General features: G+C 39.4%; 1 protein-coding gene across 11 annotated transcripts in view; it reads left to right on the top strand.

The window, feature by feature from the left end:
• The window catches only part of KIAA1210 (KIAA1210 ortholog), a 58,643-nt gene extending 49,545 nt beyond the window's left edge, over positions 1-9,098 (top strand). For 10 of the 11 annotated variants that reach the window (XM_039717308.1, XM_039717306.1, XM_039717303.1 and 7 more), the window contains one exon: positions 266-9,098. In XM_039717308.1, coding sequence (XP_039573242.1) covers positions 266-438 — 173 coding nt within the window. In that variant the 3' untranslated portion in view covers positions 439-9,098. The remainder of the gene's footprint in view (positions 1-265) is intronic. The other variant, XM_039717311.1, reaches the window with a different exon arrangement.
• Positions 9,099-15,942: the final 6,844 nt, after the last annotated feature.

The following is a 15,942-nucleotide window of genomic DNA, read 5'->3' on the forward strand; positions in this document are numbered from 1 at the left end:
TGTTCAGACTGAGGAGACCATTTTTTATGGACACGTTACTCATTGCTTAGTATCAATTTTCCTGTTGCAAGAGCTGGTCCTCACATTGTTGTGGACCAGAGAGTGCCAGCAATAGCCAATTAATAATTCTTTTGTCTTATTGGTGAGTCACAAGCATTTTGGTCTGTAAAAGAGTTTCTTTTGAGAGAAGAAAATATTATTGGCAGAAATTGATTTTTTAACTCTCTAGACTTCTGATGAGTGATGTGTATCTTCTCATGGGCAGGTAAAGTTGGACCAATTTCTCAGGAAGCATCCGTGGTTCCTGCTGTTGAAAAGGAAGCAAGGCACTCCTCTAACCTGCCAATGACACCCTGCAGTCCTGCTGAACCACCCTGGCTGTCCCTGGCCAAGAAGAAAGCCAAAGCATGGAGTGAAATGCCCCAGATCGTACAATAGCAAATGACATGACCATCCTTCTTTGCATTGCCAATAGCTGTGTTAACTCCACTTAATCCCTTCTTTACTGTGACCATTTTTTTTCTTTCCAGAAATAAGAGCCTTAAAACTTTTGATCAGACTGTTGTATATAAAGACATAATGAAGAAATGCCATTGTGGGCTTAATCTGATGTATGAGGAAGCTGAGCATTCCCTACTACCAGACACTAGGAAAATTTTGTTCATTTTTATATGCTTACACATCTGATGGTGATGTTCTGAAAAGACATGCTTCAGGCTTTTGAAACATTTCTCTAGCAAAATATGTTTTTAAAGTCTCTTTTAAAGAAACTTGTTCTTTTAAAAAGACTGTACAGTGTTTTGTAGGGTTTGGCTTTGAGCTAAGAAATTAACGTATGCTTTAAAATATTCACAATGCTGGGCACTGACGCACCGTGAGTCATGGACACTGATGTCATCACACTTCTTTCTCTAGAGCTCTAGGCTGGGCAGCCTGACTCTGCTTCAGATTGTTAATGATCTGTTTTGTGATAGCTGCAAGATCTTAACACACCTGAGTTGGAGGGTTCTGGCTTTTGTGTGATTTGAGGCCTCAGTGCTGTTGGACTTGTGCTTGCTCACAGATCCCCACTGGAATGGCCCAGAGCTGCACACCATTCTCTCCCATGCACTGGACAACCACCACACTGTAGCATGTGTCTGCTTTTAGTTATACCTGTAAAAATCTGGGTAAATTAAACATTCTACATAGTTTCTTTAACTATGGCAATAGTGATTTTTTAAAAAGATTCCTCAGCTGATTGTCTCTCTTAAAGAGTGTGTTGGGGGGAGAACTTGCTCCTTGGAAAGTGGCATCTTCTTTTCAAGAAATGCCACCCTCCATGTTCATAAGGATGTATATTTACTCAGTTGTATGTATGTTAGTCATAAAAGGGGCATCTGGTTTCCTTCTTGTCTCATCAGTCTTTAACCATTAACTCAACATCAGTCTGAGAATGTGCAGCTGGAGCAGGGCCTGGCCTTGCAGTCACTCAAACTCACAAAAGTTTTGCTGTTGACTTTGGAGGCTGCAGACATTTGAAAAATAAGCTTTGTGAAATGATGTTGGTAGGTTAAGAGACAGTGGCACTTACTGGTGCTTCCAGTTCTTGCAGAATTGCACGTCTATGTAGTTTTTGTTTACAGCCAGTGCAAAATTTGAAGTCTGATTGACTGGTTTTAGCTGGAAAGTTGGTCAGAATTTTTAAAGGAAAATATTATCTATTGATAGGATTAACTGCAAACCAAAGAAAATTGGTTTCAGATCAGCTCAAGCAAGACTTTAATCTTCCAGTTTTGGCCTGAATTTAATATGTAGTTTTTGCAATTTGAAAACAGTATTAACTAGGAGCTAGACTGTGAATTTTTTTTTTTAAAAGGTGAAAACTTACTTGCCCAGGAAGGCTCAGAATCTATAGATACTATTTATTCTGGACTAACACCAGAAAGGAATTTCACTTGATAAGGAAACAAGGAGTGGCTTGGTAATTGATGCCTATTTTGTAACTTCTTTTTCTCAGCTTTAGGAAGCATATATTTCCTTACAAAGAACTGAAACTTTTGAGTGTAATGTAAAAGAATTTACTCAGCTTTGATTCCTGGAGTTTTGTACAGCTGTCATCCCACCACAAGCTTACTGACCCTGTATAAAATACAGGCCTTTCTTTTTTTAGCAAACTCTCTTCTCATTCTGTTAATGTGGATTGTGATTCTTCACCCAAAGCACTGCAATGGATCTATAATCTCTCTTTCCCTGTGTTTACTTTTGATCTTAATATTATTCCTGTCTTTTATGTTTAGTGTATATATGTTTTTGTAATCCTTGTCTTGAAGGAACCCCTTTTGTATTCCATTCCCCTGTTTGGTTTACTATTAAATGCTGTTGCCAGTGATGATGATATCATTTCTGGGAAGAGGGATGGATGGCCCTCATTCATTTAGGAAGAAATAAAAAGAGGTCTTTGGTCAATATTGACTCTGGATAAACTGCATAGATTTTGTTTTGGGGTCATTTTGTGTGACTTAAGACTGATCAACACAGCTGGTCAGACTAAGGAACTTTTCTAAATCTAAGTTTAAGACATCATGAGAGTGCTGATGGCTCTCCTGTTGCTCTGGAGTTATTGCTCCTTCAGTGAAGGGTTGGTTTGAGGGCAGGCACTCATGGTCCTAGGAAGCCTTGAAAATAGCTGTTTGTGTGTATGCAAAGAAGCTGCTCTAGGAGATTTTTGGAGTGCTTTAACAAAGAAGGAAAATGCCTGAGAATCATGCGTTGTATATTTGAAATTCACTTGCATTCTGAATTTCTGCAGTTAATGTTTTCAAGTATCTCTGCAACTAAGAGAAAAAAAAGCATGAGAAACTAAGAGAAAAAGAAAAATCATCAAGACTGAGTCTCATGTAATCAAGGAGGTTAGAAGATTATTAGGGATTATTAGATAAATGTTGAAAGATCAGTGATTTATTGTTGCATTTACAGAAGTTGGTAACTCTATTAGCATGGTTTTGAATTCTTGTTCCAGTGTAGTTTTTAGGTGTTCAGTGAGTAAAAATAACTAATATAATAAACTCATTTTGGGTGATTTTTTCCTAGACACAGTCACTGTTTAAAAAAAATAAGCTGTATTGAAGTGCAGAGTTCGTTGCAGAATGCACTGTGAGGTTTTGTGGAATCTGTAGTGGAGGATGCAGGAAGCTGTCTCTGAATTCCCTGTGCCTCTGACTTGGCTCTGTGTGACAGCAGAGGGTGCTGGTGCCATCCCTGAGCAGCGCAGGGGGAGGATTTTGGTGAATGTTTGCACTGTTCCAGGGAGAGGAAAGCACTAAACACCAGCCTTCTCATGTAGAACTTCTGATAGAGAGGGGCCCCAAATGTATTATGTTATGTCTTCTTAAGGGCTGTTGTCTAAAATAAAAGATATAATTTGTTTTGAAGTATTACAGTAGAAACTCTCAGCTCAGAAAAGCTGCAGCTCCTGAGTGTGTGCCACCTGCTCTCCTAAGTGCTTTTCAGATCAATACAGGAAGGAAATTAGCCTGTGAGGGTACTCTGTCCTTTAGAACTGTTCCTGGAAGAGGATAGATCTGAAGGATGCAGGTAATGAAAGATGTGATTAGCAGCCCAATAAAAAAGGCAAACCTTTCTCTTTGTCTTTTCCTCCAGTGTTTGATAACCAACCTACAATTTTCTTAGAGATTTATCCTGGTTATAAGATTTGACAAATTTGTCACATCAGTCATCACCAAAATATTAGTAAAGATGACGTGGAACCTCTTGGGGAATCTGACCTTGATTTGCTTGCTATACTATAGAATTCTGTCTCCTATATGTTGTCAGAAAATATTGCACCCAATTTGTTGCAGGCTACAACCTGGGATAGTTCTTGGTGCAGAGGTTCACTGAAACCTCTGATTGCCATTGAAAACAGCTTTCTATGTCTTTTATGGAAATAGGCAGATGAAATAAACTGTAATTCTGGTTTTGGAACACAAACCCATTAATCTGCCCAGAACAAAAATGTTACTTGGGTATTTCCAGCTGGGTAGTTGAAGGGGCATGGCTTGATGAGGAGTGAAAGTTCAGCAGGAGAAATGAAAGGCTTAGAGTGGGAAGCTGCAATTCAAATTACCCTTCCATAGTGGGATTGATCTAAGCCCAAGGAAGGGCACTGAAAGCAATCTCTAAATAGTGATTTTTCCTGCATTTCTCTCTGCATGTAAGGGATACCAGTGCTCATTGCTTTGAGCCACATTAAGGAGGTGAGCACCATGACTGTGGTGCAAATCAAAACCTGGTGTAGCTGCTGATCAAGTCCACAGCAGAGCAGCACTTTAAAAGGAATTGCTGTATGATCTGTGCATTAAAAATGCAACTTCTCAGGAGTGAACTAAGCCAAACGTTAGCAGCTTCCTCTGACTTGAGGGGCAGATTATTGACTATGGAAAATGTGAGATGCTATTTTTATTCTCATTGTGCTAGGAGTGATTTAAAAAGAAGCTATTTTAATAGCTGTTTATTTTTTAGAGGCAGTTCAAAGAAGAAGAATCTAGAGGCAGATTATCTAAACAGGATTATTAACTGTCAAGTCTTGGACTGATCTGTAAGCCAAGTTAGCCACTAAACAAGAAGCAGGTAAGGAAATGGGTGAAGCACAGAATATTTAATTTATATAATTTTGTTTTATGTAGAAATAGACAGAGGAAGAGATTGATTGACATAAATAACCTACATGGAAAAGGTTGTTTGGTAGCTGGAAGCCTCATTCCAGCCTTTCTTCTCTCTGCCTCAGAATATACTTCCCTCTCTAAGCATTCTTACTTTTCATTTGGGGGATAAAACCCAATTTTTACTTAACCTGTTTTGTAGTCAGTCCAATTGTTACTTAACCTGTTTTGTAGTCAGTCCTATTTTATGGAATTTGGATGAAAAGCTGACAAATGCAAGATCACTTGTCAATGCTGGCAATCCTTGTTCAAAGTTCATCCTAATCTATGTGGTTAAACTAATACTTCATTGCATTTTCTCTATGATACCATTCTGACTCCAAATTAGTTTTTGATTTACAGGTATTTTTCCAACACAGAAGGGTGGGATTAACTGCTTTAAAATTAGAGCCTTTCCACATTACTTAGGAATATGTTTCTGTGGCACTGAGGTAACTTCTTCCAAGTTACACAATAAATTCCCTGTAGCAACTGCAGCAATGTATGGGAAAAGGTCGAAGTCCTGAGGCTGTGTTGTGTTTCCATAGAGTTGAAATTCCATGCAGCAGCCTCCCCTGATGGTGTCACAGCAGTGCAGAGAGCTGACAGAGCAGCAGGGGATGCTGCTGGGTGGCTCCTCGGGGTGGCACTCGGGGTGTGCTCAGTGTCACTGGTGACCTGGGCAAGGGGCTAAAGTGACCTGCACTGAGCAGCACTGCAGGGGTGACTTGCACCCCAAAGGTGCAAATTTACCAGTTGTGCCCATGGGATGAAATAACTGCACTGGACTTCGTGAGCTCTAGAAATATGTTTTATTCATACAGGAGTAAATAAAGTGACATTTCTGTCACGGCTAGATGTACAAATTAGGATATATCTACATTAAACTAGAGCTGTGTTTTAAACATAAGGGGCATTTACTCAGTTTGGATCCTGAGTCATGCATATTTCAAAGAGGAGGAATAAATATATGTTTTAGTACAGCATTCAATTCGTAAAGGGAGTTCTGCCCAAAGATGAGTGACCTTATCTGTAGTTGCATGAAAAAAATCAGAACAGAGCCTCATTTTGTGGGGGTTTTTCTTCCACTTTGAGAGAACAATTTATTACATAAGCATCCTTAGTGTAATGATCCCTATTAAAAAAATAATTGTCTCCTTTCTTTGCATTGTTTATAAAATAAGATGTACTTCATCCTGTAGTAGAATAATCACAAAATAATTGAGTGCAAAATGCTAGAAAAATCAATATCAGTTCCTATTTGCTATTTATTTAATAATTTCAGAGCATTACTTTCTACTAATTCTGTACCAATAGTACCAAATTCTGCAAGGTACTTCACCATGTTGGGTGTGGGCTGAGGCTTGGACAGACCCCGTGGGGCCTGTCCAAAGGCAGATTGTGGGTTAAGTCCTGCTCTTCACTGGACAAATTGGATTAGGCCCCTTTTAAGAGATGTTTAAGCAAACTGGAACAAAGCTTTCAGGAAAGTGTGTTATTTTTTCAATAGCAAACCATGTCATGCAAATTCAAAAGAAATAACTCAGGGGTTGATGTGGCATGGGCTGATGTGACAAAGTGTAATACTGCAATCTAGAGTCGAACCATACTTGGATGGGAGAAAAGTTGGGTCTTAGCATTTATTCCTGGGAATCCAAGCCTGTAACCAGGTTGGTGGGGCTCTGGGCTGTGCTCAGTCTAATGCCTCTGGGACGTGTGTTTGCCTTAGACTTGCTGGGTGTGAAGGTCTTCACTTATTCCTAGCTAATGCACCCCAAAACAGTATCTGAAGTGCTCAGAAGTTCCAAGCAAATGCATCTTCACTAAAGCCACACTCTCAGTCACTCCTGAGAGTCCTTTAAACCAGCAGTTGCTCCGTGGGGCCCTGCCTTTTTGGCTTTGTATTTAGCAGCTCCCTCCTGCCATTCAGCAGCACAAGTGTGGGTGCAGCTTCAGTCTAGGGGCTCTCTTGAGAGAGCTGTGGCCAGTCCTTGCCCACACAGGTTGTTCCACGGTGTGTTTGGTCAATTTGGCTCACTGGCTTTCCTGCAGTACTGGTGGCTTTATGGCTGCCAGCCACTGCTTTGGCCCAGTGTGCTCATTCACATATAGCAACTTCACCAAAGTCACTGCAGTTGACAGGAACTGAGTGAATGTAATTTGTTTATGTTGGTTTTTATCTTATTCTGTCCTTTTCTAATGGATTTCACCTTTGAAGGCAGCAGCTCAAAAGTGACAGTATACAGACACACTGCTCTAATTGACTTTTAGAGCACGCCACTCCTTTAAAGGGCAGTTTGCATCTCTGAAGCCAATGCCACAGCAGAAAGAGCTGCCACGGCACGGTGGGACGCCTGGACCCCTCTGTGGAGAGACTTAGGGAGTGGAAGAGCCTATTCCCTTCCCTGCCCGGGCCCCGGCTGGAGCGGGGTGCAGCTGGACCGGCAGGGCCGGGCCCGTCCCTCAGGGGCTCGGCCCGGTCCCTCAGGGGCTCGGCGGCCCCAGGGCCCGGCCCGGTCCCTCAGGGGCTGTCCCGGGGCCGCTGCCTCTCTGCCCCCGCCGCTCCGCAAAGCCCTGGCTTTTGTTTACCCTCCCCTGGTGTTTCCCTCGCTGTGCTGATGTAACCGTTTCATAATAACCTAGTCCTCAAAATTAATTTCTCATTTTTTGCCGTGTGGGAGCAGCGGAGCCAGAGGAGGAAGATCGGATCCCTTTGCTCGGACCAGCCGCCTGTCATTCCTGTCACTCTTTAATAACGGGAGTCTCAGGAGTGGGTGCACACACTTTTGTATTGACTGAGCAGAAAAACCAGCAGTTTTCCAGACAGAACTCTCATACTTTTCCTAGACTTTTGCATTTGTTTTTATTAACAGTGTGGGGCTGTAACCATAGCACTGCAATAAAGATTTTTTATTTTAGGGAGTGACCTAAACAGCAACACTCTTTATGCAATTTTCCAAAGAAATGTAAAATAACAACAAGGATTTCAGTGTTAAGTGGCACTTGGGGCTTTCTTTCAGATCTGAGGAACAGCTCCGTCAGACAGGAACAATCTGCTAAAGCCAATGGAATTAGTTTGGTCTAAATAAGATTATAATTGGGTCTTTCTGTTTCTGCATTGCTCAAAAATAAATCCCAGTAAACAACTTGAGGTCAAGTCTCCTCTTAGCTATGCCAGAACTGTGTTGAAATTGGGGGAAATTGCTCCAAATTCACACTGCCTGATAGCCTACAGCATAAAAATGGTTAAATATATATCTGTGTTTCCTAGGTAGCCCTTTCAGAACTTGACTTGTAATTAACAGTTGTAGTGTCTTACTAGAAATACTGTTTTGTTGGCTTCTTTGACTTCCTCAAGTTTACATACAGCAACAGCCTCCTTTGCAACTTCACCAAAGTCACTGGCATGGACAGGAACTGAGTGAATGTCATTTGTTTTTCTGTCACTGCAGACATTCCTTCCCCTGAACTGTCCCAAGGTGGGAGATTTCACAGCCTGACCAAGTTGAGATTTTGGTTCTGTGTGCTGTGGAACTGTAATGCAGAGATGCTGCTCTGGTCCAAGTTTGGATCTCAACTCTCTCAAAGCATGGAGATATTTGGAAGATTGTTTTTGTTTTTAAACCTGTACAATTTTCTTGTTCTTATAAACAGTGTTAATTTTGGAGTCACTCTATTAATATTCAGCCTAATAGCAGAATAGCTGCTACTATCAACACATAATCATAAATATTTCTACTAATAGCCCAAGCCTGACATTCTGACTCTAATTAATCTGATTAGCTTAATAATAAATTACATTAATGCTTTGGACATATTTTTTAACTGGTGAGGCTGCTAATCAGTTTTGCTAAAGTGGCATTCTCTGAGCTAGAGATTTACCTTGCTTGAAGGCAGTATTAATCCCTGGCTACAAAGATGACTGTCTTTGTGTTTCTGGAATCATCAAACTAACATTTTTTTGCCTTTATTCTTTGTAGTGCAGTGATGTGCATTGAAAGAAATCAATTTATGGGAAACAGTCTGTCTACAGCATGAAAAATAGTTTTGGGGTAGGTCTGAATTTATTTTTGCTTTCTGAAGTCTTTGATGAGTTAACAGCTGTGTCCTGAAAGCACAGAAATGAGAGTTAAACTGAATGACCTGTGACCATTTATCATCACAGAAGCAGTGAAGTGCCTGTGTCTAATGCTGGCCTATGTTTGGAGGCAAATTTTCTCTAGCTAGGAAAATAGGAAGGGCTGAAAATAGGCAGCAGGTTTCCGTTCTGGTTTCCCAGAAGAGTGTGTGTGTTTTGGCTCCAAAGGAGGCAGGGAGTAGACATAGAGCTTTTACCTGTTTTCTACAGGACATTACTTCACACTTGCCTGATACCTATTTCATGGAATATATTCTGCAAATTTGCCTTCTAGCACTGGTTTGCTGTGGAAGCTTGTCCAGCATCTTTTATGCTCTCCTTTTACCTGTTTTCTACAGGACATCCCACTTCACACTTGCCTGATACCTATTTCATGGAATATATTCTGCAAATTTGCCTTCTAGCACTGGTTTGCTGTGGAAGCTTGTCCAGCATCTTTTATGCTCTAGTGAGACTTGTGGATGGTTGACTTTGACCAATGTGAAATGGTGGTTTCACCTTCAGTGCCTTTGCTGAACTACCACTGGTGCAAACTGCCTCCACAGAATAAACCCAGTGTAAACTTTTCTTAAAGGATTGAGGAAAAAAGTTGGTCTCTGGCAGTGAAATGCTGTTTTTATTTTAGGCATCTCAATGTATGAGTGAGGAAGTAATCTGATTAGCACATTTGCTAGAGAAATGAACCAATGGGAAGGTGAAAATATTAATAAAAGATAGAGTTGATTTATACTCAAACTGGCCTTTAAATTTGCAATATATGCTGTAAGAACATGCTTATATAACCTCTATTTCTATTCATAAAGGTTTATGTGGGTCTATATTGAATTATGCATTTAAAATTAATCCACTGAGGCAGCCCACTGAGATGCCACTTCTCATTTAGTAACTGCATTAAGGACTTTGTGCTTCATTTAGAAACTGTGAGAAGCTTGCTTTGTGCTGTGGAGAGGAACTGGCCTGCCAGATTCAGACTGGCTATTATAGGGTCTTTAAAACAACGTGTCTCTGTGTCTGTCTCTCCCCAAGTTACCAGCAAAACTCTATTCTTGACTCGTGTGACGCGACTCAGGCAGCTTGGCTGAACCTGACAGACCCGACCGAGCTGGGTCAGATTCCTAGAAAAGATTAATGGAGGTTTTCTTCAGGGGCTGGGAACAGCTGACTCTGCCTTTGCAAGGCTCTGGGGACCCAGAATGAACAGACACACACATCAGGATTTTGTACCAGCAGCTGTAATTCAGATTTATTAAGTGTTTTGTTTGTGTAGCTTTCCAGTTCCTCAGACATTGCAAAAGGGTCAAGAGCTCTTCTAGATGTTTACATGGATTTTATTCTAAGAAATCTTAGACTCTTAGTTTGTCTGATGTGCATTCTTCAGAGTGCAATTATGCTGCAAAAATGGCATTGTGAGGCTCTAGGTTGTGTCTGAACTAAACTTCTTTGGCTTAAAAATAAAAGCTTAGTTGTTCTGCATATCCGCACTAGTGAAAAAACCAGATTTATATATCTACAAAGCTTATCTTGTTGATTACAAAAATTGACTTGTGGGAATGACTACCTTAATTGGCTCTGGGCAAACCTGTTGTCTCTCTATTCTGCTTTTGGTTGTTATTATCATTAAGATAGTGCTTTGTGGTCTTAGTTTAAAAAGCTTGTGAAATACCTGGCAAGGCTCACTTTGTATTTCTGAGAACTGTGCTTATACTGCTAAAATATTCAAGTGTCTTCTGAATAATTAAGAAGTTAATTCTGTGAATACTGACACTGAATAAGTTTTCTCTCATACAGAGTTGTGTATCTTCTCTTCCATATTTCCCACCACATTGTTCCCTGTCCCTTGTATTCTCCACTCCACCTTGCAGATACTCCAGAGCCACCTGGAAGTTCACCATGTTCTCTCTGTGTGCACCTGTGTGTTGGGTGATTGGCTGGCAGGCTGAAATTTGAAAGGTGGTAGAAATATAAAAAAAATTGGTTAAAAGTCTTGTTCAAAACTTCTCAGAGATGATGGACGTGCAGGATCATATTGTAAGTGAAGTTCTGTATAAACCCAGGTTAAAAGTATAAATATTTGTAAGAAGAACATTCTCTCATTTTTACATTGTCTCCACTTACCAAACATGTTTTGTTTGCTGCTTTATTTCTGTGTGAGAGAATTGATATGTGTGACTTACTAGAGGAAAGCTAAGTTGAAAAAAGGGATTTTTATGTAAGTACAGAAAGTGCTTATTCTCCTGATCAATTTTATCTGCTGAAGGATTAAATTCCATAGTCTAGATTCAGCTGCTATAAAAATTTGTCTCTTGCCTGTGTGATTATGCTCAACTAGATGAAGGTTTCACTGCTGCAGGGTGTCACGCAGCCAGTCCCAGAGAGGACTTTGACTGTCAGGGTAGGTACTTTAAGTAAAATGCAAAAGGTAAGGTAAATAACATCTATATATAATAGACATCATTCTAAAACAGTCTAGCCTTTGACAGATATATGACAAAATTAAGACTGAAATCCTCAAAGTTATTTAGGTGTCTCATTAATGCAATGGAGAACTGTATGTGTGACTATTTAGGGACCTGAAGTTAAATCAGAAAATAATGAACATCTTGAGGAAATTATTATCAAAGATTAAAATAGATCAGAAACATCTTTCTTTAAGTCTCACCGTTTAAATGACTCCTTACAGGTTTATTTGTGTTTAGATTAAGGGTAAGTAAGATCATAAAATTAAATGTTCATTTTGATATGTGAAAAGCAACTGGTTGCATAACTGCCGAGTTATGAAACCTATATTTTTGTCCTCTGCATTCTGAACATCTGTGGCCTATATTTAATTGTAGTTTTCATCTTCAGTTTGAAGAAACAATGTTTAGCCTGAAGACAAAAGTGATCAGTGTAGTGAAATCAGCTAAATAGTGTGGCTGAGTCTCACTTGCTAATGGAAAAAGGCATTTTTATGCATGTTCTAACTTAGAAATGTTATTAATTTGATAGCTTAAATACAGTTAAAGATACTGCGCTATTCTGAACAATGTGAAGAATGAAGGTATTAAGATGTGGAGGGATTGTACCTCAAGAGGAACAGGTGCGTAAGGATAGAAACATGGGGCCATATTGCACCATCAATTTTTAAGCAGAAATCTGTACTGGTTCCAGTAGGAAGTAATTCTGGTAAAATATTGATGAAATGATGTGATATGACCCATGGGCAGGAAATAAGGAAATGTGCAAAGTACAGCAAGCCAGTAGAAGTAGGGGAAATTATATGAAATGAATAAACAAAAGGAATGAGCAACTTCAGCAGTAATATTCCTGAAGAGTTGGGAGAATGATACAGAAAGGAGGTTTTACATAGGGTGGAAACATGATAATGTAATCACCTTTCCCTCAGCAGTCCATACAGCCAGAGAGCTTCAGCCCAGATTTGCAGCTGTGATCTGTGTTTTGCAGTTGGTCCATATAATGGACTGGATGAGGTTTCTGTTTCAGTCAGCCTCTTTTTTTGACATGAAATTCAAATCCAAATGCTAATCTGCATTTGTGACTCAGAAATCTCTAAGTGACATCCTTACCAAAGAAAGAAAAGATGGAGCCTTCATGTAGAAATAGAAAGGTGATGTTTGAAGGATGTTTTTTAATTTTTAAAATGTAGGTAGTCAAGAACTTCTGAGATGTTTGTGTTCAATTTGCTTCCATATTATTGTAGCTGTTAAATTCAAGGTCTCCATAGGCTTCTTAAGCCATGTCTGAGTTGCAAATCAAGCTGTCTGCAAGTATACGCTACTGACAAAAAACAAAGCAGGTTAGGAAGTATTAATTTTAAAACAAATTCTATTGTTAGATGTAAATCTGAGGTTTCCCAGGTGCAATCTTCAGGAGAGATCTTGAGGCAAAACTACAATAGGATTTATTTCCACAGAGGTAAGGAATTCTAAACTCCAGTTTCTGCCTGCACATCTCAGGACATAGTTGGTTTGTCTGGCTTGGGATGGGCTCCTCAGTAATGAAGTCTTGTTCATAGCCGTGGCATTAAAGAGCCTTACCAACGAGGTGTCCCAGTTAACTGAACTGAAGGTGGAAATATTACCATCTTTTATTAAAATGTAACTTCTCATATTCTGCCAGAGACATAATAAGCATTTTGAGAGTTTTCTAACACATTGCCATTCATTTCCCCACATTGGATCTGTAGATTGAAAAGAACAAAAAAAGGAAACCTCAAACATACGCCAATAACACATGCATATTTATGCAGCCAGCAGTTCCCTTGTTTAAGAAGAATACTCAAAGAATTAAATTTCACAATTTTCTGAAATAGCAAGGACATTTAAAGAGCATCTGTGGATTAGTCTGAGTAAGTTTGTTCTGTGAATTGCTTGAAAAGAAAACAGACTCTTCCTAGGTATTGCAACAAATTGTTCCCAGCACTTCAGCTTAACACAGTAAATGAAAATTCAGAGGAAGCAGCACAATATTGGATGAACCTGCTTCAGAACATTGGCTCAGGCCACAAAGCAAGTAATTAACAAGCTGAATGAAGCATTTAAGCCCACGCCTTATCATTTATGTAACTAACCTTTGAGTTTTGGACGCACTGGTATGCTGCAGTGAAGCCTACACAGTGTTTCTTTTATGTGTGTGTATTGAGCAAATGGGAAATGCATACCCTGCCATTTGTTTTTCACATTTTCAGCACTTATCAGAGTTCTCTGGCTGAGTGATCTTATATTGCAAAAATGTACGCCTCTTGGTCCTTTTTTCTGTAGTGCAGTATGAATCTAGACAAGCCTCAGCCTGGTTGTGTGTGGGGGGATGTATTCTGCTTTTAAGGGTGCTTCTGAGCTTGTTTAAAGCATCAGTAGCACTAGAAAAGAATTAATTGAATGCTACTTTTCACTAAAGAAGTGACTAACAAAAAGAGTGACGGGGATTCTGCAAAATCCTTGTTTGTGGAGGCAGCCTTCAAAAACAGCTTTGAAAACAAATCAGGAATGCTGTGAACCAATGAGGTCTCAAAAGATGTGGTGTCCATCCTCGTCACACATCTGCTTTTCCCATCCTGAGAAATACTGGGCATGTTAGGAATGCTGAGACTGCTGATGACAACATTAGTTTCCTACAGAGCTCATGAGATAGAAGTGGAGTGTAACATCACCTCTGCACTTGGGAAATGAGTCATTTTGCTTATTAATACTCTCGCTTTTGTCTCTCCCTCCTGTTCTTTTCTCCATCACTTTATAACCAGACTTATTTGGAACTCTTGTGAGACAAATACCATTTCTCCTTGGCGGGAGGAAAATAAAATAGCATACTTAACATGGTTATATAACACACTGCTACGCATGCCTAAAATGAGGTCATTTTGATTAATATATTTATCTGGTGTGCAGCTGTAACAGGACATGTAATTGTGATTAAAAGACCACCGTTTTCTTTAGTCTCTTTGCAATGGCCTTTAGTTTTTGTAACTAATATCCCTGAACCTGATGGGAGTTAATTGCTGGTTATGTCATAATTTGTGCCCTGGGGCTATGGTCCTAGCTTTCCAAACCTCGGAAAATTGTAGTGGGGAAACACAATTTCCTTCCTCTCTTCTTTCCTCTGTCAGAAGTTAGGTAAGAATTCTGCACTAATTATGTTTATTAGAAGTAATCCAGCAACATATGCATAGAAGGAGGAAAGAGAATGGGGCAAACTGTGTAATTCCTTAAAGTAGGAAATGTTGCTGGATGATGGAGAAAATAAAAAGATGAGTGATAAAGCCAATTACAGTGATCCAGGAGAAAAAGTGGAGCAGCATGCTGCAAATGTCTCTAGTATCATCTGTGGGAAAGAGAGAACCGGTAGAATCTGCTTTTGGAATACAAGCAGATGTATTTTTCTTTTGGGATGTTGAGCTGCCATTCTTCAAAGTTCTGACGCATCCGGTTCTATTTCGGTTTGATGACTCCTAACGAGACACGTTAGGCTGCTGCTGCTCAGAAGCCAGCATTTAAAAACACTGTTTTTCTGTTCCACTCTTTCTGGCAAAAAGCTCGTTATTCAAGTACTTGCTCTAACCTTTAGTTACCCTGGTTGCATAACTGGAAAGCAGCATCCCACCATGCACTTCTGTGACCCAGTTGTGCCTTTCCAGTAGTGACTTTATGAGTTATGAAAGGTGTGTCTGCCACATTGCTACAGAAGCATTTACTCTACTGACCCTGATTTCCTAAATATTATATAGTCATTGTTCACTAAGGAGTAAAACAATGTAAAAGCATGTGAAAAAAACCCTAATTCCACTATGTTGAAAATCCCTGTGTTATGCTCTTTAGCCTTGATAGTGTTTGGACTTCTCATTGATAAAAAATACTTGTAGAACCAATTTAAAAATCATTAATGCTTCAGTAATCTTTCAAAATGAATTTTAGATGGTACATTCAGTACTAATAGTCACAGTACAAATCATTGACTCATCCAAGGAAGAGCCTGAATAACAATTGCTTTGTTGAACTGATTTGCAGTCTAAATTGTGATGTGCAGCTTTCACATTTTCTAGACTGTCTGCAGACTTGCTAAAATCCTTCCACATTATCGTATCATCTATTACCCTGTATTCTACTCATGATAAAACCTCCCTGTGGATGAGAATGAATTTCTAATGTCTCATAGAGAAAACTGTTTATTGCTAGCATTACTTTTACAAAATCTTTCTGTAGCTCATAGAAAACACAAAAGAGACATGTGCTTGGTTTTTTTGCCATCACATAATACAGCATAAGTCAGTTATATAAAGTCCCTTACATAAATAGCTTAATTCTCCTTTCATTTATATGGAATTATAAATCAAGAGCAGATCTACTGAAACAAAAGATGTTACTCTACCATAAAACAGGTATTGACAGCATGTGCATACTTTCATTATATAGATTCTTCCAGCCAGTGATTTTTGGGCTTTAGCACCTTGAAAATCATCCTGTTCTGAGAAGTAAAGTATTTAGTATGTGTCAGCTGAAGGCTGGTCTTCATAGCAAAGCTACCTTTCCATCAGTTTTCTAGTAGCCTCTATATATTAATTTTTGGTATCAAAATACAATTGATCTGTGTAGTTAAAATATAGCATTACTCTTGTCTAGTAAGCATGAC

This window comes from Passer montanus, unplaced genomic scaffold (genome assembly GCF_014805655.1).
Source record: "Passer montanus isolate IOZ18808 unplaced genomic scaffold, ASM1480565v1 scaffold38, whole genome shotgun sequence".
Lineage (NCBI taxonomy): Eukaryota > Metazoa > Chordata > Aves > Passeriformes > Passeridae > Passer > Passer montanus.